The 21,120-nt window shown below is 44.6% G+C and overlaps 1 protein-coding gene across 1 annotated transcript in view; it reads right to left on the bottom strand.

The window, feature by feature from the left end:
* Nucleotides 1-21,120, bottom strand: part of PRKAG2 (protein kinase, AMP-activated, gamma 2 non-catalytic subunit) — a 474,947-nt gene that overhangs the window by 334,033 nt on the left and 119,794 nt on the right. Inside the window, exon 2 of the mRNA XM_006873702.1 lies at nt 6,712-6,780. Coding sequence (XP_006873764.1) covers nt 6,712-6,780 — 69 coding nt within the window. The remainder of the gene's footprint in view (nt 1-6,711; nt 6,781-21,120) is intronic.

The following is a 21,120-nucleotide window of genomic DNA, read 5'->3' as shown; positions in this document are numbered from 1 at the left end:
AAGCTATTAAAGTCGCTTTTAGGAGCTACTTAAAAGGCTAATCTTAGAGATAGTCCAAGCTTAACCCTGATTCTTGCATTAAGGAAGAAGAAAAGTTGCTTCCATGTTAGTGCTCAGAATTATGGGGGGTGATGGAGACAAACAGGTAAGGTGAGGTCTTCAAGAGTTTTCAGAGAATGGCAGACCACCAGCTATAGCATTAGATGAGGCATACAGTTACAAGGATGGTGCTGATGAAGAAGAGTTTCCAGAGTATAAAAAACTGCCTGTCACAGGGTACTCAGGGACAGCCCTGAAAGTCAGGTGAGCTCTGGATGGGCCTGAGCTAATGGAAGAAGTCCAGCGGGAGCCACCACAGACAGGTCATAAGGAAAGCTGAGCCAAACACTACTGGAAAACCGTCTCAAAGTCTCAATTGCCCAATAAGGTTGATGGGAGTTGCTCCTACTGACCAGAATTCGATCTCACTTTCAGAATCCTGGGCTCACTGAGCCAGGCACCTGGAAATCAAACCTGAAGGACCCAGGATGCAGGTCTTCCACTTCCCAAGAGTGGAGGGCTTAGGTCTGCTCAGCCACCTCTCGTAGGAGGCTGTGAGTAGAATCCCACTCCTGGATACAGAGACCTGAGGCTGCCTTTGGAAGGCCTGTTCACCTGGTCAGATTCCAGCTGGAATGGACTGGGCAGTGATACAAACAATGAGTGGCAGTGAAAGCTTTTATCAAGCCATCACAGAGGCTCCTCTGAGGACATTAGTTGGATGAGTCCTAGGTTTGATGGCCAACACGCTTAGAGGTTCAGAGTGTCTGCTGGCTTCAAAGAGGCTGGTAGAGAGTCGGCACTGGGGCTAGTGCCAAAACAGAGCAAAGGGAGATCATCAGAACTGGATCTCCACCAGGAAAGGAGGGGAGGTAAAGCAAGGCCCAGCTTCCTACCAGGGAAGAAGGGAAGGGAAGAGATGCCTGGCTTCCCACTAGGGAAGGAGAAAATTACAGATATATTCCAGATATATATATTCCAGAATGAGACAGTGTTCAGTGGGGCCAACTCACGAGAGGTCACAGGAGGAAGGCCAGGTGGGCCTTAAGAGAAAGTATACATATGGATTCTGGGGGCCACGAGAGTGCTGGGGATAGGAATCTCCTCCCTAGGAGACCAATTAAAGACCAATTAAAGGATCCCAGTCTTTTGGGCACCCATGAGCCCACAGACAAAGGCCCTGGAATTCTCAAGGAGAGGAGGAGCCTAGATCGATGGACTACAGGATCCAGAGTCTATGGGTATTGAGACACACACAAGTGACGCATTCTGCATCATTCAAGTAAGCAATGGTTGGCTGCATTTCTTCACAGCACTCTAACGGAGATATCAATCTCCACTCCTAAGAGATCACCCTACATCCAGGGACCTATTACAGAAGCCAGTATTGGATTACCCAATAAGGTAAGCATGGGCTTACTTACTGATCTGTAGTCAACAACTTCATGTTTGTTTACCACATCAAAAATTCTGTTTCTAGCTATGGCTGACATCTGTTTCTCCTAATCTCACAGCATCTTCCTACAAAATTAAAGCCTTTTCAAGTTGACCATCCCTAACAGGGATAGAGTACCCAGTAAGCAAGGTAAGCACAGGCTTAAGTAAGGACAAGTAGGACCATGTTTAGCTTCTTACTGCGTAAACGTCCCTAACTAGAGCACTTCTTTGCGCCGGCACCCTTGTACATATTGTGTGTGTGTGTTAAGTATCATCAAGGCCTATATGGCAGGGGTGGGTAACCATTTTTCTGCCAAGGGCCATTTGTATATTTATAAAATATAAGAATATTATATAATATTATCAACTTAAGAATTAGCCTGCTATATTTGGTCAAACATTTAACTAACTCACCCTTAAGTTCTGGTATGGTGCTATAGGATAAGCTCTGGACCACGAGGTCAGTTTGAACTACAAGGTCAGCAATTCAAATTCACCAGCCACTCCTCAGAAATGCTATGTAAACCAATTTGTGAGCACAAAACAACAACAACAACAACAACAATGTGATGGCTGGAGCTATAGTTACCTTGGTAAGTCTAGACCAAATGATGTCGCACGCCTCATATGGTCTGCGGGCTGGATGTTCCCCACTCCTGCTATATAGGGTTGGCCAGTGGGTTTGAACTGCTGACCTTGTGGTTAGCAGTCTAGTGCTTATCCTACAGTGTCACACCAGAACTGTTTATACGTATTACACACAAAATAAAAAAGTAAGCACTATTAGTACATCTTCAGAGAGATATGTATTTTGTCCAAGGTTACACTAAAGGCATGTTACCAGGAAAGAACAGGGTTCCTGAGAGACTATTTCAGATCAAGAGAAGAAAACCCATAATTGTTTGAGTCTTGTGGGAGGACAGACTTGAGCACATTCTAAAGGAAGAAAAAGGCCTAGAGTTTGAAAGACACTAGGGAGGAGAAAGGAAAATCCCAAAATGATTCCATTAGTACCAGATGAGTTAAAATGGAAATCCAAAACTGGTACCACCATTTCCATGGCCCCACACTACTTAGTTCCATTAGTAATGACGTTGTTGAGATCAAGATCATGTGATTGCAAAGTGCTTGATGATCCCAGGGTGTTGGCTGGTACTGTTTGCTGTGCATACCCTGGCCTAAGGAATCCCACTATCTGGCTGTGCAAACACAATAGGACTAGCAGTTTTTGCATAGGGTCATGTTACACAAAATAGAGGTTGCCATTTAGGGACGGGACACCAGAGAGAGGGACACAGAGAGAGAACTCGGCAGGCCCATGTTCCTTGTGTCAAAAGGTATTAGGGTGTAGTGATGGTCAAGGAAACCTGAGTGGGTTAGACAGTGAGGCCAGTTAAACTCATTTTTTTCCTTTAAATGGAGCTGGCTGCCAAGTATCAGACAGAGATTTAGCTTAACAGGCCTGGAAACTTTACAGTCCACTCCCAAAGAAGAAGAATTCCCTAAAGGCATAGGATCTGATTCACAAGCTACCAGGAGACAAGCCAGTGAGGCAGAAAGCAGGCTCAGGCATTATAGGCTGCTATACTTCTGTTTCAGCCCTGTCTACTTCTGAGTTACCTGCTCCACCCACCTCAGCAGAAAAAGTACTGAACTGAAAATCAAGCAACCTGGGTTCAGGCTTGGTTCAATTGCTAAATTGTCATATGACCCTGGGAAAGTCTTCTCACTGTTCTGAAGGCCAGTTTCCTTGCTTTAAAAATCAATGTTTATGATTCAAGGGAAGAAGGACGCTTCATGAATTAAAACGAACGTTCCCATCAATCTGGTGGGATGGGAGACTTGGAGTTAGATTTTAGGTTAATTTAAAATTAAGAAACATAATTGTGTCCTTTTCACATGAACTCACAGGTTCAAGTTCCCACCCACCCATACCTACTTCAAACGTGTGACCTAGGGGCTCTCAAATGGGATGTCACAGCCCAACAAGTGTTCCGGGCGCAGAATTATCACAGCTCCTCATCTCTCTTCTGGTTCCTCCTCACCTCCCCATTCTCACTGCCTCCTTCTTCTCCACTGTAGGACCATCACCTGATCCTCTTTCTACCTCCCTGTTATGGACTGAATTGTGTCCCCCACAAAAATATGCTGAAGTCCTAACCTCAGTGAACTCGACCAAGTGTAGGAATAGGGTCTTTGCAGATGTCATCAGCTAAGTGAACAGGTAGGTCATCCTGGAGTAAGGTGGGTCCTAATCCAATCTGACTGGCATCCTTATAAGAGAGGGGAAGAGAGGGATGGAAGACATGTGTCTACGGAGTTACGTAGTCCTGACGTAGCACCGTGGAATAAAGCAATGGACCGCAAAGCCAGTGGTTCAAACTCACCAGCCACTCCTTGGAAACTCTATACAGGGTCGTTATAAGTCTGAACCAACTCTATGGCACTTAATAACAACACTTGTGTTATACTACAACTGCAAGCTTAGGGACACCTAGGTGTACCAGAAGCTAGGAAAGACAAGAAGGATATTTCCTCTAGAATCTTCCTAGCCAGCTCCTTAAATTCAGACTTCTAGCCTGGAGAACTATGAGACAATGTATCTCTGTTCTTGTAAACTACTCCATTTGTGGGATTTTTGATGGCAACCCCAAAAGACTAAGAAATTCCCTATCACAACTTACCTTCAGAAAGGGCTAGATACCAGGAAGAATTCGAACCATTCTCTCTTGTTTAAGAGTATTTACATTTTGAACCAGACTATTAATTTAAGGGTCAAAACTTGGCAGGGGAAGAAGGAAGCCCTTGACAGGCAATTTGTAGACTTGTTCACGTAAGCAGTCACCAAACCCACTTGCAGAAAGACAAGACTTGTAAAGCCAATAGAGAATCAAGGCTACTGGGCTCTAATAGGAAGTGGAGCTGACAGTTGTCAGGTCAGGAGGAGGAAGTGGCTGCCCTCTCAGGCCACACTGGGATGAGGATGGGGTGGGGTTAGCAAAAAAAAAAAAAAAAAAAAAAATCAGTGGGAATCCCGAGGAAGCGGTTTCATACTTCCATAGAAAACTCTGGAAGTGAAGAGTAGTGATAATTACACAACCTAGTGAGCATGGTGGCAAATGTTTTGTTATATACATTTCTGCTGTTGCTAACTGCCTTTAAGTCGATTCTGACTCAAAGCAACCCTGTATAGGGTTTCCAAGGAGTGGCTGCTGGCTTTGAATTGCCAAACTTGCAGTTAGTAGTCCAGTGCTTATCCTATAGCACCATACCAGGCCTCTTTATTATACATACTTTACCAAAAAGATAGAGAACAAACATCTCCCTACTCCAACCCCCCAGTTAGTAAAGAACTTGGACTCCTCCAGTCCTCTGTAGCCTGTATTGCTGAGAACACACGCTGGTCATACCGTGGAGTCAGTTCCAACTCATAGTGACCCTGTATAGGGTTTCCAAGGGGTGGCTGGCGGATTTGAGCCACCAGTTTTGTGGTTAGCAGTCCAGTGCCACAGCGCTGACCATCATGGTCTCGGTCTCTTTCCCGACTAATACAATTCATTTGTGACAAAAACTTTATTCAGAAACCCTTTTGAGGTGCCACCAATGGGGTCAGAATTGAACTACATGAGACTCCAGCCCTATTGGCCTGTCCCAGCCAGAGCAACTCTGGGTGTCTCCCTCAGTCTGAATCCTTCCATCAGAACTCACTTGTGTGAAGGAAGCCTTTTGTGGCAGCCGTTCCTCCCTGCTCCTTCACATCTTCCCTGCTAACCCAGGAATCTCTGGAGGCCACAGCCACAGCATTCTCTGTGAGCCACTTCTGGATGGGCCCACCACTGCTTGTTGAGGTGCTGGCCAGGGAGAAGAGCTGATTTTATCCTACAGTTCTAAATCAATTACCACTAAACCAGTCAACGGCATGCAATTCAAAATGTTTAGGAAATACATGGCCTTGTACAGCACTGTTCTGCCCTAGTACCCGCCAGCACACCTGGAGCCCAGGAGTCAGGCTTCATTCTGTGCCTCTACTCTCAGACCTGCCTGTGTCCAGTCTTTCTTGCTTGGCCACCTGTCCCTCCCAGTTCTGCTTTTATCCCATTTACTTTGCTAAGAGTCCTGGTGTGGCGCTGTAGGATAAAGCACTGATATGCAAGGTCGGTGGTTCAAACTCACCAGCTGCTCCTCAGAAACCCTATACAGGGTCGATCTGAGTTGGAACTGATTTGATGGCACTTAACAACGACAACAAGGCATTCTGATAGAGTAGTGGTTACAAGTCGGGCTGCCAACCTCAAGGTCGGCAGTTCGAAACTGCCAGCTGTTCCGTGGGAGAAAGATGAGGCATTCTGCTCCTGTAAAGATTTACAGCCTTCCCCCCCACCATCCAAAAAAAAAAAAAAAAAGCTAAAGAGGATAGAGAGAAACACTGTAAACTGATGATACATGGCGGGGATAATAATCAATGTAATGAAACAAGCTATATGAATGGTTGAATGTGAAGCTGATGATGTGCCCTGTAAACTTTCACTCAATGCAAAATAAAAACATTTAATTAAAAAAAAAAAAGATTTACAGCCTTGGAAACCCTATGTAGGGTCACTATGAGTTGGACCGACTCCAAGATACTTAACAACAGCACCCTCACACACTCCCTTTGGGTTTCCAGGTCTAGCATATCCGGATACCTGGCGGAGACACCGGTTTCCTAACAGAAGAGAAATGAATCAGTGGGGTCAGGTGTGAGATCAGTAGATAAGAGGGAGGCCCAGGAAAAAGCATCAAGTGAGAGGAAAGAGAAGGAAAGGGGCAGTGGCATCTGGACCAAGAGGAGTGGGGGTGGAATCAGGTGTAAGGGGAGACCAGAAGTAGACTTCCGGTGGGGAACTTGTGTCTCTGCAAGAGAGTAGCCAAAAACTCCAGATGACTCCAAATCACACATCCATCAATGGGGTCATCTCCCTGCTTTGCTACTTGGTCCCTGAGTGGCCAGCTCATTGCTGCTCTCTCATGGCTGTTACTCACTTGGGGAGCATTTAACCACAATAGTTGGGCTCAGAGGGACAATGAGGAACAGGAGCAGAGCGCAGGGCGCTCTCAGGTGGGGCAGCAGGTGTGGAGAGGGTCTGAGCCTGTGCAGTGACCTGCTCCAGTGTCCACCACAGTGGGCAGCACCTTGGCGCCCCCCCCCCCCCGCCCCCAGGTGAGCTGTGAGAAGCTGAAAGGAAGGCAGCTTACCTTTCTAGAATGCTTTTCCAAGCTGTCTGGGTCTCCATCCAGAAGCGGCATGGCGAAGGAGCTCAGATCCTAGAAAGCACAGGACCACTAGTCAGTGATGGTCTAGGGGCTTCTAAGGGCTCTCCATGTACACCCTCCTCCTGGTTCTCCCTGAAAAATCAACCACTAGGGGGCATGGTAGTCAACAAACTTCAAGAAGGGTGAAGAGTCAGCCCCTCTTCAAAATTGCCCATTCTTCTTCATACTTCCCTCCCGAACTCTGGACCTCACTTCCAGAGGCAGTCATCCAACCCCTTGTACCCAGGGGAGGTGGAAGGAATGAAAATGCACAGGAGGACAGGAGGGAATGAGAGCATGGGGAGGAAGAAAGGCCCATCTCAGGGCATTTGGAGATTGGCTGATGGGTGCAACAGGGACAAGGGGCCTGGCTGGGGCCTGCATAGGTACAGGAAAGGCCGTAGGGTGGGGCAGCAGCTGTGTGAATGCCAGCAATGCCCATACTATGTGGTCCAGAGGATGAATGGAAGCTGTTACCACCTACAGTGGGGGCCTTGCCACACACTCACATCCCAAACATCCCAAACCCTTTTCCCTCACCCTCCTCTTCCTTCCTCCTGAACCCCACACCCAGGTAGAAGCCCCACACCCAGGCAGTCCCCTCATGCCCAAAGGCCTGCTCCTTCACCTTTCTTCTAAACCAGCCCTTCCGCCCACCCTGCATGGGTCCCAGACTGCCCCCCTCGAGCCTGGACTCACTCCAAATATTTCTTCTGGCCCCATTCTCTCCATCCTGAACACTGCTGCATGCAGAGTGATCTGGAGAAGGCACCGCCCCCAGCACCTGAGCAGCGGTGCTGGAATCACACTGGCCAGTGCTGAACTGGGCAGGCTTGGTGCTGTGCACAGCCTCCCTGCAGATGCCCTGGCCTTGCTGTTCCCAGGGTGACTCAATCCCTGGAGCACAAAAGGACCACCTGGGCCACCTGCAGAGAAGAGTCAATGGTGGAGAGCCAGTTCCCTCACTTGGTTCAGCTCCTCAGATGCTACTCAGGATGGGCCAGAATGGGTGCTGCCGAGACCCTCAACATCAACATCAAGTCCGGTCAAGGACTTGATCAACATCACCCCCACAGCCTCTCTCTTCCACCACAGCCCACCCAAATGTTGGTATTTCCAAATGCAGTTCCATGGCTGGACACTTTGCCTGGATTGCACCTCAGCTCCTCAAACGTCTGGTTGAGGCTTGGCTACAACCATGTGCTCCCCTCCTCAGACCTGGCCCTGGTTCCCTCACTCCCCACAGGGCCAGTGCCATCTTCCCTCTCGAGCCTGCATAAAGTCAGCGGAGAATCAACACTCAGTATTGGCTCTTACCATTCCCAACCCTTTCAGCCCAGTCCTTCCTAGGGACCCTCCGCTTCTTGCCTTGCCATTCTCATTTACAGCGTAAACTCCTACGTGTCAGTCAGAGTCCAATCCACACATTATCTCTGGTTTCAACCTACCCTCAGGCAAAATGAATTATCCTCTGGTCCTGTGTCCATAGTACTGCAGACATACCTTATGTCAGACGGCTCACTGCATGCTATAATTGTTAGTTATCAGTCTATTGCCCTACCTAGACTGAGTCCAGCAAGGGCAAGGGGAGGGTAAGTCACCTTTGCATTCTGTCTTGTTCCATAGGTGTTCCGAAATATCTGAGTTAACTCCTCCACACACCACCTTGGCCCTACATTGTGGGCTACAGCAGACCAAACAAGCGGCCAAAAGCGGTTTCCCTGTGCGGTTCACACGGAGGAGGCAGATGCAAGACACTTATTTCCAGTTTTAATGAGCACATTCCTCTCATGTTTCACATGGTCATTACCCGCAAACATTTGTTCAGCAACAGCAGTTTCCACCTGGGAAAGTACTTCACAAATATTCACCTGTTCCTCACACATCAGCCCCAAGACCCAGTGTCCCACCACTGAGGTCCAAGGAGGCCAAGTGGCTCATGTCAAGACACTCTAGCAAGAGCTGAGTTGAAAGCCTTGGTCCTGCTTCTCTCAAGGGCTGCCTCCAGACTGGCAGTCATTAGAAGGAGCCAGAACTGTCCCGTGCAGGTCTTCCTGACGGTGTATCCAATCAGCCAGGAGACTGCAACTTGCCCACTTCTTGGTAGGCTTTGCTAGAAAGCCCCTCACCCCAGTTTCATTATTTTAATCTTGGCTTCCATCTTCCAGAGCTCTCCAAGAATCTCTGGACAACTTGGATGCTGGCAGTGCAAAATCTATAGCTTCAACTAGAGTACCAAGATCATTGCATTGTTTGTTTGTTTGTTTGTTTGTTTGTTTGTTTGTTTGTTTGTTTTTAAACTTTTGATTGTGAATGGAGTGAAGGTTTACAGAGAAGATCATCAGTTTTACATTCAACAAGTCACACTTTTCCACACACCACCCACTTGTTGACTGCAATCCCCTCCATGTAACATCAGGTATTCCACTTCCTACCTGAGATTTTTTTTTTTCCCCCATTCCACCCTTCTTTCCACCTTCTGAGTTTTTACCTTACATAAATGCTGTACTTTGATCTTGAATGGTTGACCATTCAGTGATGAGCATATCTTACTAGTGTGGTTGTCCCTCTTATATACTTATCTATTACTTAGCTGAAAATTAAGACATGAGACATGTTAAGAAAATTAAGACAGCTTCAGGACTGAAGGGTGACTGAGGGCTGTAGACTTGGGTTCCTATAGTCTCTTTCTGATCTGTAAGCCTGATCTTTATTATAAATTTGTCTTTTGTTCCATGTTTTCTCCCACTCTTTCCAGGACCTTCTCATGTGATCCATTTCAGAGCAGTTCATAGTCATAACTGGGCACTATCTAGTTCTGATCTCAAGGTCATGGACTTCTATTAGTCACTGAACTAATTCATGTGTTCCATTAGTCATGGTACTAATTGATTCCAAGTGTTTCAAATTTTCAAATCCTCTGCACGTGGGAAGACCAATAGTTGTACCTTAGATGGCTGCTAGTAAGTTTTTAAGATCCCAGTTACTACTCACCAAAGTAGGATGTAGAACACTGTCTTTGTGGACTATGTTTTGCCACTTGACCATGGTGTCCCCAAGACTAGACTACTTATTAACTTTTGGTTAAGGACATGGCCTTTTAGCTTAGCTAACATTCCAGAAGAGCCTAAGCTCTTGGAACGTACCATGTCCCTACCAGAGCTTCACGTTTCCTCACTGCTGTTATCCACTACTCCTTGCCCTAATCCCTTGATATTCTCAAGTCGTTCAACATGCCATTCAGGTCCCACTGTACAATGGGTAGACATTTCATGAGGCTCTGTTGAAGCACCAAGAAAAGCTTAACATAGAATAGACAGCTTAAGAACTCTGAAATTTTCATCAGTTGCACAAAAATACATTTCAGACCTTGATCACATGATCAGCAATGATGTCAGAGTCTTCAGGTAAAACAGATTTTTAGGATTTTGCCTAATAAAATTACCCTCTTTATCAAGACAAAAGAGAAAAGGCAAGGCCAGTCCCATGTTTGAAAAAAAAATTCCTAAGATGTGAACTAATTTTAAAAGCAACTCACTTACCTTCAGAAACCCAGGCAAAAGCTAAATATTAACTACAAGCAAAAAAGTAAGGTATCTACTGTCATTAGTTTGACCTTCATAAATTTTCCTATTGATGCCTCATTTGGTCCTTACAGCAACCCATACAAGTAGGAAAGGAAAGTAGTATAAATCTAGTCTATAAGTGAAGCTGAGGGACAGCGATGTTTCACAGGTAGAATACTTGCTTTCCATGGACGAGACCCAGGTTCAACGTCTGGCCAATATTTCTCATGTGCAGCTACTACTGTCTGTCATTGGAGGCTTGTGTGTTGCAAGGATGCTGAATGGGTTTCAGCAGAGCATCTAGACTAAGATAGACGAGGGGGAAAGGCCTAGGGATCACTTCCAAAAGTCAACCAGTAAGAGTTCTTCGGACTACAACTCATCATGGGGATGGTCCAAGACTAGGCAGCATTTTATTCCATGGTGTAGGGGTGACCATGAGTCAGAGGCCGACTCAACTGCAGCTAACAACAACCATAACAGATGAGGATACTGAGGGTCAGAGAAGCATCTTAAGCTACCTGCCCAAGGCCAGACAACTAGACATTAGTAAGGAGTCCTGGCTGCTAACTACCACAAAGTTGGTGGTTCAAACCCACCAGCTACTCCTTGGAAATCTTATACAAGGTCACTATGAGTCAGATCCAATTCAACACCACTGAACAACAAGAAGTAGGTACAATAATCTGGTTCCACCTACTTCTAGCTCAGAGCTCTTTCTTAATCTCTACGATTTCCTTTATATTTACTTTTTTTTTTTTTCAGGAATTGGTTTGAGAGGCTATAAAGATGTAGCACTTCTTTGGCGAAAACTGAGCATCCCTGGTACAGTGTGACCCTAGGGAAGAAGGAAGGATAAATGAGGATTTGTACAGTTCAATCATTCATTCCCAAGGCAGCTTAAGACACTCACTTTCTCTTAATTAAACGTAACTCACGCTCAAGAACAGAAAAGTATAAAGAATCCCACCACCAAATGGCAATCATTTGGCATTCACACAACGTTCTACCTTGTGTAAAGCTTTAGAATCTTACACCTCGTTTTCCCCTCCACTTGTCTCAGCACTGCCCACAAGACAATGAAGCATCGGATGCTTGCAATCAGCTTTTCTATCAACTCCTGACAGAGAGACTCCTCAAAACTATGATTTTTGTTCCTGCCCTAGCGCTGACAGCTGGTGCTCCACAGTGTGCGTCAATCAAATGCCCTCCTGAGTCCTCAGCTTTCCGGACAGTTTCCCTTCCAAACCTCCTCTGTTGATGCAGCTGGGGTGCTCCACACAGAGAGCTGACCAAGCACAAATGCAGGACAAACAGAAAGGCTGCTGGAACAGTGACCACAGCCTCCATCTCAGTCAGCTAGGGTCACAAGTGTCAGGCTGATGATAGAACATTCCAACAGAGGAAGGAGTACATCCAAGACACTTTCCTATGGTCCCACTGTGCAGGCCTGAGTACAGCAAGCACCAGAAACATCTGACCTCTTTTCTACCTGCCAAGCTGTAGAGTCAATGAGTGTCCCTTCTAGGCACTGAGAGCACAACCCGCTCCCATAATCAGAGGCCTGGTTCCAGCCCCAGCTCCATGCTCACTTTATGGCACATCTTGGATATGTCAAAATTCCACTTTTCATCTGCCCAGTGAGAGGTTAACAAGATCACTTGTAAAGGTGCCTGTAAGTGTACCCATTCTCTGCTTTTATCTGCTGAGCTGAGCAACACCAGGGGGCACCAGGGACACTCTAAAAGAGGGTTCCTGCTCATCCAGTAAGCGGACTAAGGTGATTACGCAAAATGGTTTGCCACTCACTTAACCCAAACCCGCCCCCCGCCCCCCAAAAAAAAATCATGCAATCATCCAGTTCAAATACCTAGATCCATTTTAAGAACACCTGTGAAACTGCCCAGTTCATCATTGGTATCCCTATCTGAAATCCACCAAGTGTCTGAAAGATGTCACTTTCAGAAGCAATGTGCACAGTTCTGAGGTTAACAATGGCGGAGTTGCTAGGTTTGTCCAAACCAAAAAGTGAGATTGGACACAGGGTCATTGGCCCAAAGAGAGTGCTGACGTTTTGCTGCATATGCTTAAAAAGTGCAGAGAACAATGCTGAACTTAAGGATTTAGATGTGGATTCCCTCATCAATTAAGTAGACCTGGGTGAACAAAGCCCCCAAGATGCACTGCTACACTCTCAGAGCTCATGGTCAGATCAACTCCGACATAAATTCTCCCTGTCACACTGAGATGATTCTCACTAAAGAGGAGTAGACTGTTCCAAACCAGAAGAAGAGGTTGCACAGAAGAAAAAGATATCCCAGAAGAAACTCCAGAAACAAAAATTTACGACTAGGGAGTAAGTCAAGATTAGATTAAAATAAGATGAAATAAAAATTAAAATAAAATAAGAGGACTGCTTCACTGAACATAAAACACACCTTCCCATCTCCTAGTCATAGAATAGTCATCTTCCTTGCTCACCCTACAACATAAGCAACACTAAAGCCAGTGGAGGAATGGTGAAATTTCCTTCATGATCATTTAGAGTGAAGTATTTGTACTTTCTGTTCATAACATGTTTCTAGATCTGCTTCCTAAATTCTAGCCCTGCTTCTTAAATTCTAGATTGATTTCTATGGCCTCTGGTTCCTCAGGACCTGGGTGGCTGGTAGAAATTCCAGATGTCGTATTGGAAGGTAGATAGTACACCCAAGGCCCTGGTACCCTCATAGAGCAATTTCCCCAGCTCACTTCCTGACTACTACCTGCTCCCAGTCATCGGCATGCCTGAGCTGGATTACGTGCATCTGTATTAAGCTGTCTTTGTGGTGGCTTGATGCTCATCTCTTATTGTAAGGTCTTGACATACCCAAGGAGGCACAAAGTGTCTCCTAATTGACTGTCTTCGTATAAATCCTCAAACACTACCAAACTTCCTATTCTTGGTATTGTAGTGCAAGAGGGACTTGCCAGGGTCAACTGAAGTCTTTGAAAACATTCATTATATAAACACTCAGAAAAATATGGAACAAATATGGAGTGTTGGGATTTGACAACAGAGAAGATAATGGCCAGCAAGGGAAAGCCTGAACTTTATCCTCAGATAAAGTCCACAGAGGATACCGTCGTTCCTGACTGGGGTTTAGGAGGCAGCACCCTCCCTCTCACTGCCATGAATGGCTTGGTGGCTCTGAGTATTACAATGGCCTGGACTCCCCTCCTGAGAGGAACCAATGACCATGGCCTTTGTGGAGCACTAGTTGGCTGAGGGAAGGATGGTTCTCCAGCTACAGCATTTAGCATGGCTCTTTTCCCAAGGAAAAAAACCCTGACATAACTTTAGCAGCTTACACCGCCACTCACTCAGCAAAAATACTCCATATTCCAGCAATACTCTCAGTCTCCTGCCTGGCCCAACGACACCAATACAGGCATCTCGAGCCTGGCAACACCTGAGTGAAACTCCTTTTCCTCAAAAGTAAGAAGTTGCGGCATCCCTACACTAGAGTGGTTCAGGGCCTCACTTATAGACTCAGGATTCCTTTCAACTTCCATGTGGGGCAAATTGTTTAGCTTTCACAAGCCCCAGATTTCTATCGGTACCACTGGGATGCAGTCCCTTCTCTGTTACAGGGGGTGGTTGTGAAAGTGAAGGTCCTTCCCATGGTGTAACTCCTGACATAGGGTTGGGCGTGTGAATGCCAGCAGCAGAGGAGCCAGAGACTCTGAGGAGAGTGGAGGGTACCATCAATGTTCGCTGTTCTGCACACTGCACAGCCACTACCCTCGGAAACCAGGCACTGTCATGCTAAAGGCAGGTCTGAAGTCAGGTGGAAAGACCATCACAGATCTGAGAGTCTCCTCCTTATGATTGGAGCCATGTCTTTATCCTCCCAGAAACGGGATGGCAGAATGATGGATAATATGCATACATAACAGTTTTCATGTTCCACGGCCGTTCCTTCAAACTGCCCGTGCTCTTCGGATCCAAACGAAGCTGGTCTTGCCCACCCATCTAGGTAGTCTTTGCTCTACCAGAGCTCAGTAGAACCTCCGAAGCTCCTCATGACCTCTTCCCTGTAGAGAGAAGGATGTTGTGCAGAGGGCATTGTGGTTCATCTAAGCCCAGACCTTAGTTAGCTGTCCTCAAGCTCGAGGGGCTTGTGCTGAGGGGTGCTGGAGAGGCCCTCCTGACCCAAGCATGTAGCACCCTTTCCAATTATCTCCCAGTTTGGGGGCTCCAAATTGGGCTCTAAAAAGTCAAAAGCTCCAAGGCTAGAGGGTGAGCCAGGATCTGCTGACCACTATGGATTAGTCACCTGAGTAAAGCTAACTCTGTTTCCCCCACCCTGTCTGACATAGTTCTGGAGGAAGGTAAGAAGGCAAGGTGGTGGAGGCTGTTGATGGTCAGTATCAACAGTATGAGGAGGCCCATGAGGAATAATTATAGGAGCCGATGGCACAGGGTCTGCTGGGCCATATCACTACAAGCCACTGAGATTGACTTTGAGCATCATCCAGCAGGAATTCAGAAGAAGGACTCCAATCTTCACAGGTGTGTGCTATCTCCAGGGACCTAAGAAAACAGGGAGCTTTGAGCTGTAACGATCAAGCGCCACCAGAGAGTTCCGGGCCAGTGGGTGTCACATAGACAGAGCCAAAGTGCCTATGCTGGTGCCCAAAGGGAGAAGGGGAATGAGGCCTGCCTTTCAGAAGGGTGTCCTATGGGCACCTGAGGAGGCTGTCCTTGGCCAGGAGCCTTGAGAACAGCCACACACAGTAGCTGGACAAGTGGACAAGTAACTCAGTGTAAAAGTATGTCTGTAGTGGCAGCATCTGGTGAAGAACAAGAAACAGCCCAGCAGGTTTATGTCTACTGTCAGAAGGATATTTACAATACACTAATGAGAACAGCATGTTTAGAAGAACTTCACAGTCACACTACAGCCTAGCCTCTCAGATAGAGCCTCACCTGCAAAACGGGCAAAATAATTATTATTTTATATGCTTACTGTATAAGGTCCATCTTGATGTGCAATGCTGTCTGTGATAGAAAAATATCCATATGCCTAACAATACCACCAGTGTTCAAATTTACACACCAATAACTAAAGCCGATGATAATGAAATTGAAGAATTCTACCAACTTTTCAGTCTGAAATTGATCAAACATACAATCAAGATGCATTGATAATGATTGGTGATTGGAATATGAAAGATGGAAACAAAGTAGTTTGAAAAGATGGTCTTAGTGATACAAATGATGCTGGCGATCATATGGTAGAATTTTGTTAACACCAATGACTTACTCATTGTAAATACCTTTATCAACAACATAAAGAACAATTATACTGATCATATTGATGGATGCAGAAAAGGCATTTGACAAAATCCAACATCCATTCCTGATAAAAACACTCAACCAAGTAGGAACTGAAGGGAAATTCCTCAACATAATTAAGAGCATATATATAAAACCAACTGTCAACATCACTCTCAATGGAGAAAAACTGAAAGCCTTTCCTCTGAGAACAGAAACCAGATAAGGATGCCCTTTATCACCACTCCTATTCAAAACTGTGTTAGAAGTCGAAGCCAGAGCTTTAAGGCAAGATAGGGAAATTAAAGGCATCCAAATTGGCAAAGAAGAAATAAAACTCTCTCTATTTGCAGATGGTATGATCCATAGAAAACTCCAAAGACTCACCAAAAAAACTCCTAGAACTCATTAAAAGATTCAGCAAAGTGGCAGGGTACAAGATCAACATAAAAAAATCAATTGGATTCCTCTATACTAACAATGACATCGTTGAAAAGGAAATTAGGAAAGCAATACCATGTACAATAGCTGCCCAAAGGATGAACTATCTAGGAATAAATCTAACCAGAGAAACAAAAGACCTATACTAAGAAAATTACAAAACATTACTACAAGAAACCAAGAGACTTACAAAAATAGAAGAATATACCATGCTCCTGGATAGGAAGTGCCAATACTACCCGAAGCAATCTACGCATATAATGCAATCCCAATCCTGATTCCAATGACATTCTTTAAAGAGATAGAAAAAATTATTACAAACTTTATATGGAAAGGAAAGAGTCCCCAGATAAGCACAGCACTTTTTAAGAAGAAGAACAAAGTTGGAGGCCTCTCACTCCCTGATTTCAAACTTTACTACATGGCTACAGTGGTTAAAAACAGCCTGGTACTGATACAATGAAAGATACACAGATCAATTGAACAGAACTGAGAATCTAGAAATTGATTCCTCTACATACAGCCAACTGATCTTTGACAAAGGGCCAAAGTACACTGAATGGAGAGGAGATATTCTCTTCAACAGATGTTGCTGGCAGAACTAGAAATTAATATGCAAAAGACTGAAATAAGACCTTTATTTCACATAACCTACAAAAACCAACTCAACATGGATTAAAGCCCTAAATGTGAGTCCCAGAATTATAAAGGTCATCAATGAAAAAATAGGAACAAACTTAAGGGCTCTAATACAGGGCACACACAGACTACCAAACATTGTGGGAATTGCACAAAACAAAAGAAGACAAAACAGATGATTGGGACATACTATAAATTAGAAACTTATATGCATCAAAAGATTTCACCAAAAGAGTAAAAAGGGAGCCCACAGAATGGAAAAAAAAAATCTTTTGCAATGACATATCAGACAAAGTACTAATTTCTAATATATACAGGAAACTAAAACATCTCTACAAGAAAAAGACAAATAACTCAACTAAAAAATTGGACATAAACAGACACTTCACCAAGGGCAGCCAACAAACATATAAAGAAATGTTCATAACCATTAACCATTGGAGAGACGCAATTCAAAATAACAATGAGATACCATCTCACACCAGGAGCTCTGGTAGCGTAGTGGCTACGAATCGGGCTGCGAACTTTAAGGTCAGCGGTTCGAAACTACCAGCCGCTCCGCGGGAGAAAGATGAGGCTTTCTACTCCCGTAAAGATTTACACCCTCGGAAACCCTGTACAGGGTCGCTATGGGTCGGAACCGACTTGATGGCACTTAACAACAACAACCATCTCACACCAGCAGTAACAGTGAAGTTCAAAAATGCAGAGGGCAATAAATGCTGGTGAGGAAGTGGAGAGACCAGGACTCTCCTACATTTCTGGTGGGAATGTAAAATGTTTCAACCATTCTAGAAAATGGTATGGCACTTCCTCAGAAATTTGGAAATAGAAATATCTTATGATCCAGTAATTTCTCTACTTGAAATACATCCAAAAGAATTATCAGTCAGAACACAAGTAGATATATGCACACCAAAGTTTATCGCAGCACTATTCACAATAGCAAAAAGATGGAGACATCCTACGTGCCCATCAATGGGAGACTGGATAAACTAACTTTGGTACATACACACAAGGAATGGTACCTTGAAGAATAACAAGGAAACTGCAAACCACCACATAACACAGATGAATCTTGAGGACATTATGCCAAGTAAAATTAGTCACAAAAGACAAATATAGCATAAGACCAGTATTGTAAAAACTTTAAGAATAGTTCCCCATATTACATACTAATAGAAAACTAAACAAAACCCTTTGTTGGTTAATAGGGGTGAGAGGGAGGAGATGGTAGAGCACAAGGTAGGCGATAGACACATCATATTTTGGGTGTTGGGGAGGGCAATACACAAGAAGGGGGCGGGGGATGGAAGAACAAGGTAGACAGGGAAACACTGAGGCAGGTTTGCATGGGCTAAATGGAATAGAGGTAAATAGGTATGTATGATCAACCTATGAACAACAGGGCTCTGTGATATAGGGATCGAAGCACAGTTTGGGTAAAAGAGGGTCAATAATGTTAAGATACTTGACTGTCTTATGAATATTGGTTTCCCTTGCCTACTATTGTAAAATAAGGAGCTCTGGTAGCGTAGTGGTTACAAGTCGGGCTGCTAACCTCAAGGTCAGCAGTTCAGACCTAGCAGCCCTTCCACAACAGAAAGATGAGGCTTTCTGCTCCCATAAAGATTTACAGCCTCGGAAACTTATACAGGGTTGCTATGAGTTGGAACCGACAACACGGCACACTACCACTACCACCACCAGTATTGTAAAATAGACACTTGAGTGAGATGGAAAGGAATATTGGGACACATGATTACAGAAAGCTTGTAAGCCCATCTTCAGCCTATAACTCACTGGAATACCTAAAAGGGGTTCTAGAACTTGCCCAGTGAAATAGGCTTCTTGCAGAGCTTTTGTAGTGTATAGAACCTTAGATGGAATCCTGAGCCCGATCCAGAACCTTCTGAGGTGGTACACTCCCATTGGAAAGGACAAGCAGACCAGCCTGGAGCAGCTGGAACACAAAATACTTCTTGAAAGAAAGACCAGCAGGAAAAATCACAAACAAAGACAGCAGTCGAATTGCGACTGTCACAACTGTAAAGGTAGAAGTTTTGTAACAAAAAGTGGGGAGCAGTTAATCTTACAGTACAGGAACAGAGGACCCTAGGACCATCAAGGGAGAAGAGCAAAAGTCAAATGTGGGACCCTATTCAGAGAAACAGACAACAGAGATGGAGGCAGAGATGAGGGCATGGAAAGAGAGCAGCTGAGGACTCTAGATTCATGGAAAGAGAAAGGCTGTGTGCTGGTGGCCAGGATGTAGGTTACTCCCCACCCCCGCCCCACCCCAAAAAAAACAAAAAATCCCCAGAGGGAGAAGAAGCAAATACTGTTGAACGATGATGCGTGGAGGAGACTGCAATCATTGCAATGAAATGATGAGTGTAAAACCGATGTTCTCCCATGTAAAAACTATCACCCAATTCACAGTAAAAACTTTCTTAAAAAATGGCAGTCTGATTGGATACTACAAGAATAAGCAAGCTGTTCACCAGGAAGCCACCAAGGCAAGCAATCAAGTTCCTTCAGGACAAACCCCCCTCCAAGACTGAAACTCAAAGGGAACACAGAAGCAGGCATGTAAGCACACTGGTGACCACATTGGTCTACTGGTGAGTGGAAGTTGGGGAAAGGCAGCAATGAAGATATGGTCTGAGTTTGACCATGTTCCAAAGACTCCTGTTAACATGAAGATGAGAGAGAGAAGAGGAAGGACTGGTTGGTCTGAAATGTGGTGAGACCTAGGGACTCCTAACACCATGGACAAGGTCCTAGCCACAGAGGGTTAGAGTTGAGAGTGAAGCATCCAGCTGTTTTGAGGTGAGGGAAGATGCACAAGAACACCCAAGCTTGCAGAGAGTACCCATTTGACCTAGCTTCGATGACTTGATGATCAGAACTCAAGTAGAGGAAGATAAAAAATGTTGATAAAGGAAACAAGTGTAAATTGCTACACAATTTGATGAACTTGACCTATACTTATTGATGTAGTAGCTCAAAATACCAACTGAAAGGGAAGGAGTCTTCACATAAAGGATCAAGCCTATCCCCTCTGTACACAAGGTTGATAGGGATGGGTAACTTAGACATTGGTTACCTAAAATGAGGGGGTGGGGGCAGGGCTAAAAAGGCACGAAGTGACTGGCTTACATGTTTTCAAGAGCGAGTTTAGTTTCAGAGTGTGCAGGTGAAGACAGAATCCCCACTGAATAGTTTTCATATAGTCTAGTTGGGTCTGGTGAAAAGATATGAGGATAAGATTCTTATGATTCAATAGTGAGTAACTGTTATCATGATTAATTGCAACTGTCACAACTGTAAAGGTAGAGGTTTTATAACTAAAAGGGGGAGTAGTTAATTCAACATTCCACGAATAGAGGATCCTAGGACCATCAAGGGAGAAGAGCATGAGTGGAACATGGGACCCTATCTAGAGAAACGGCAGCACCAGAGATGGAGGCAGAGATGAGGACATGGAGAAAGGGAGCGGCTGAGGACTCTAAACACATGGAAAGAGAGGGACTGAGCGCTGGTGGCAAGGAGGCAGGCTTGCAGAATGTGCCCTTTGGTTGTTTACATTATTATATATTCCTGAGTGTTTCTGTGTACACCACCCTACACCCCCACAAAAAAGTATTGTTACAAAGTGGTAGAAACATTTATTAAATAAAAATATCGACAATAAAAAAAAGAGACAATTATACACATAGAGATGGGATACACATCTCTGTAAGAGAAGATGGAGAAGTTCAATCTCATCAATCAAACAAGGCCAAGGGCTGCTTGTAGAGCAGGCTCATATGTAAGGTCAGGCTGAGGATAAAGAAAATTTAAATAAATTTACAAGAGCCAAAATATGACATTGAATATATTCCACCTAAATTTAGTTATCATCTCAAGAATAAATTTGATGCATTAGACACTAATGACTGAAGATGAGAAGAGTTGTGGGATGACATTAAGAACATCATATGTGAGAAAAGCAAAAGGAAAGACCAAAATAGATGTCAAAAGAGACTCTGAAACTTGCTCTTGTGTACAGAGAAGTTAAAGAGAATGGAAGAAATGATCAAGTAAAAGATCTGAATAGAAAATTTTACAGGGCAGCTTGAGAAAACAAAGTTAAGACAAAGTATTGTGATGAAATGTACAAAAACCTGGAATTAAAAAACAAAAAGGGAAGAAAACACTCAGTATTTCTCAAGCTGAAAGAACTGAAGAAAAATTCCAGTCTCAAGTTATAGTATTGAAGGATGCATCAAAAGACGATGGAAGCAAGGGACTCATTTCTAGAATATACAGGAAACTGCAACACCTCTACAAGAAAAAGACAAATAACCCAATTAAAAAGTGGGCACAGGATATGAACCGACA

This window comes from Chrysochloris asiatica, unplaced genomic scaffold (assembly GCF_000296735.1).
Source record: "Chrysochloris asiatica unplaced genomic scaffold, ChrAsi1.0 scaffold00249, whole genome shotgun sequence".
Classification (NCBI taxonomy): Eukaryota; Metazoa; Chordata; class Mammalia; order Afrosoricida; family Chrysochloridae; genus Chrysochloris; species Chrysochloris asiatica.
Note: the sequence above shows the minus strand (reverse complement) of the source record. Positions and strands in the feature narration are given on the sequence as shown.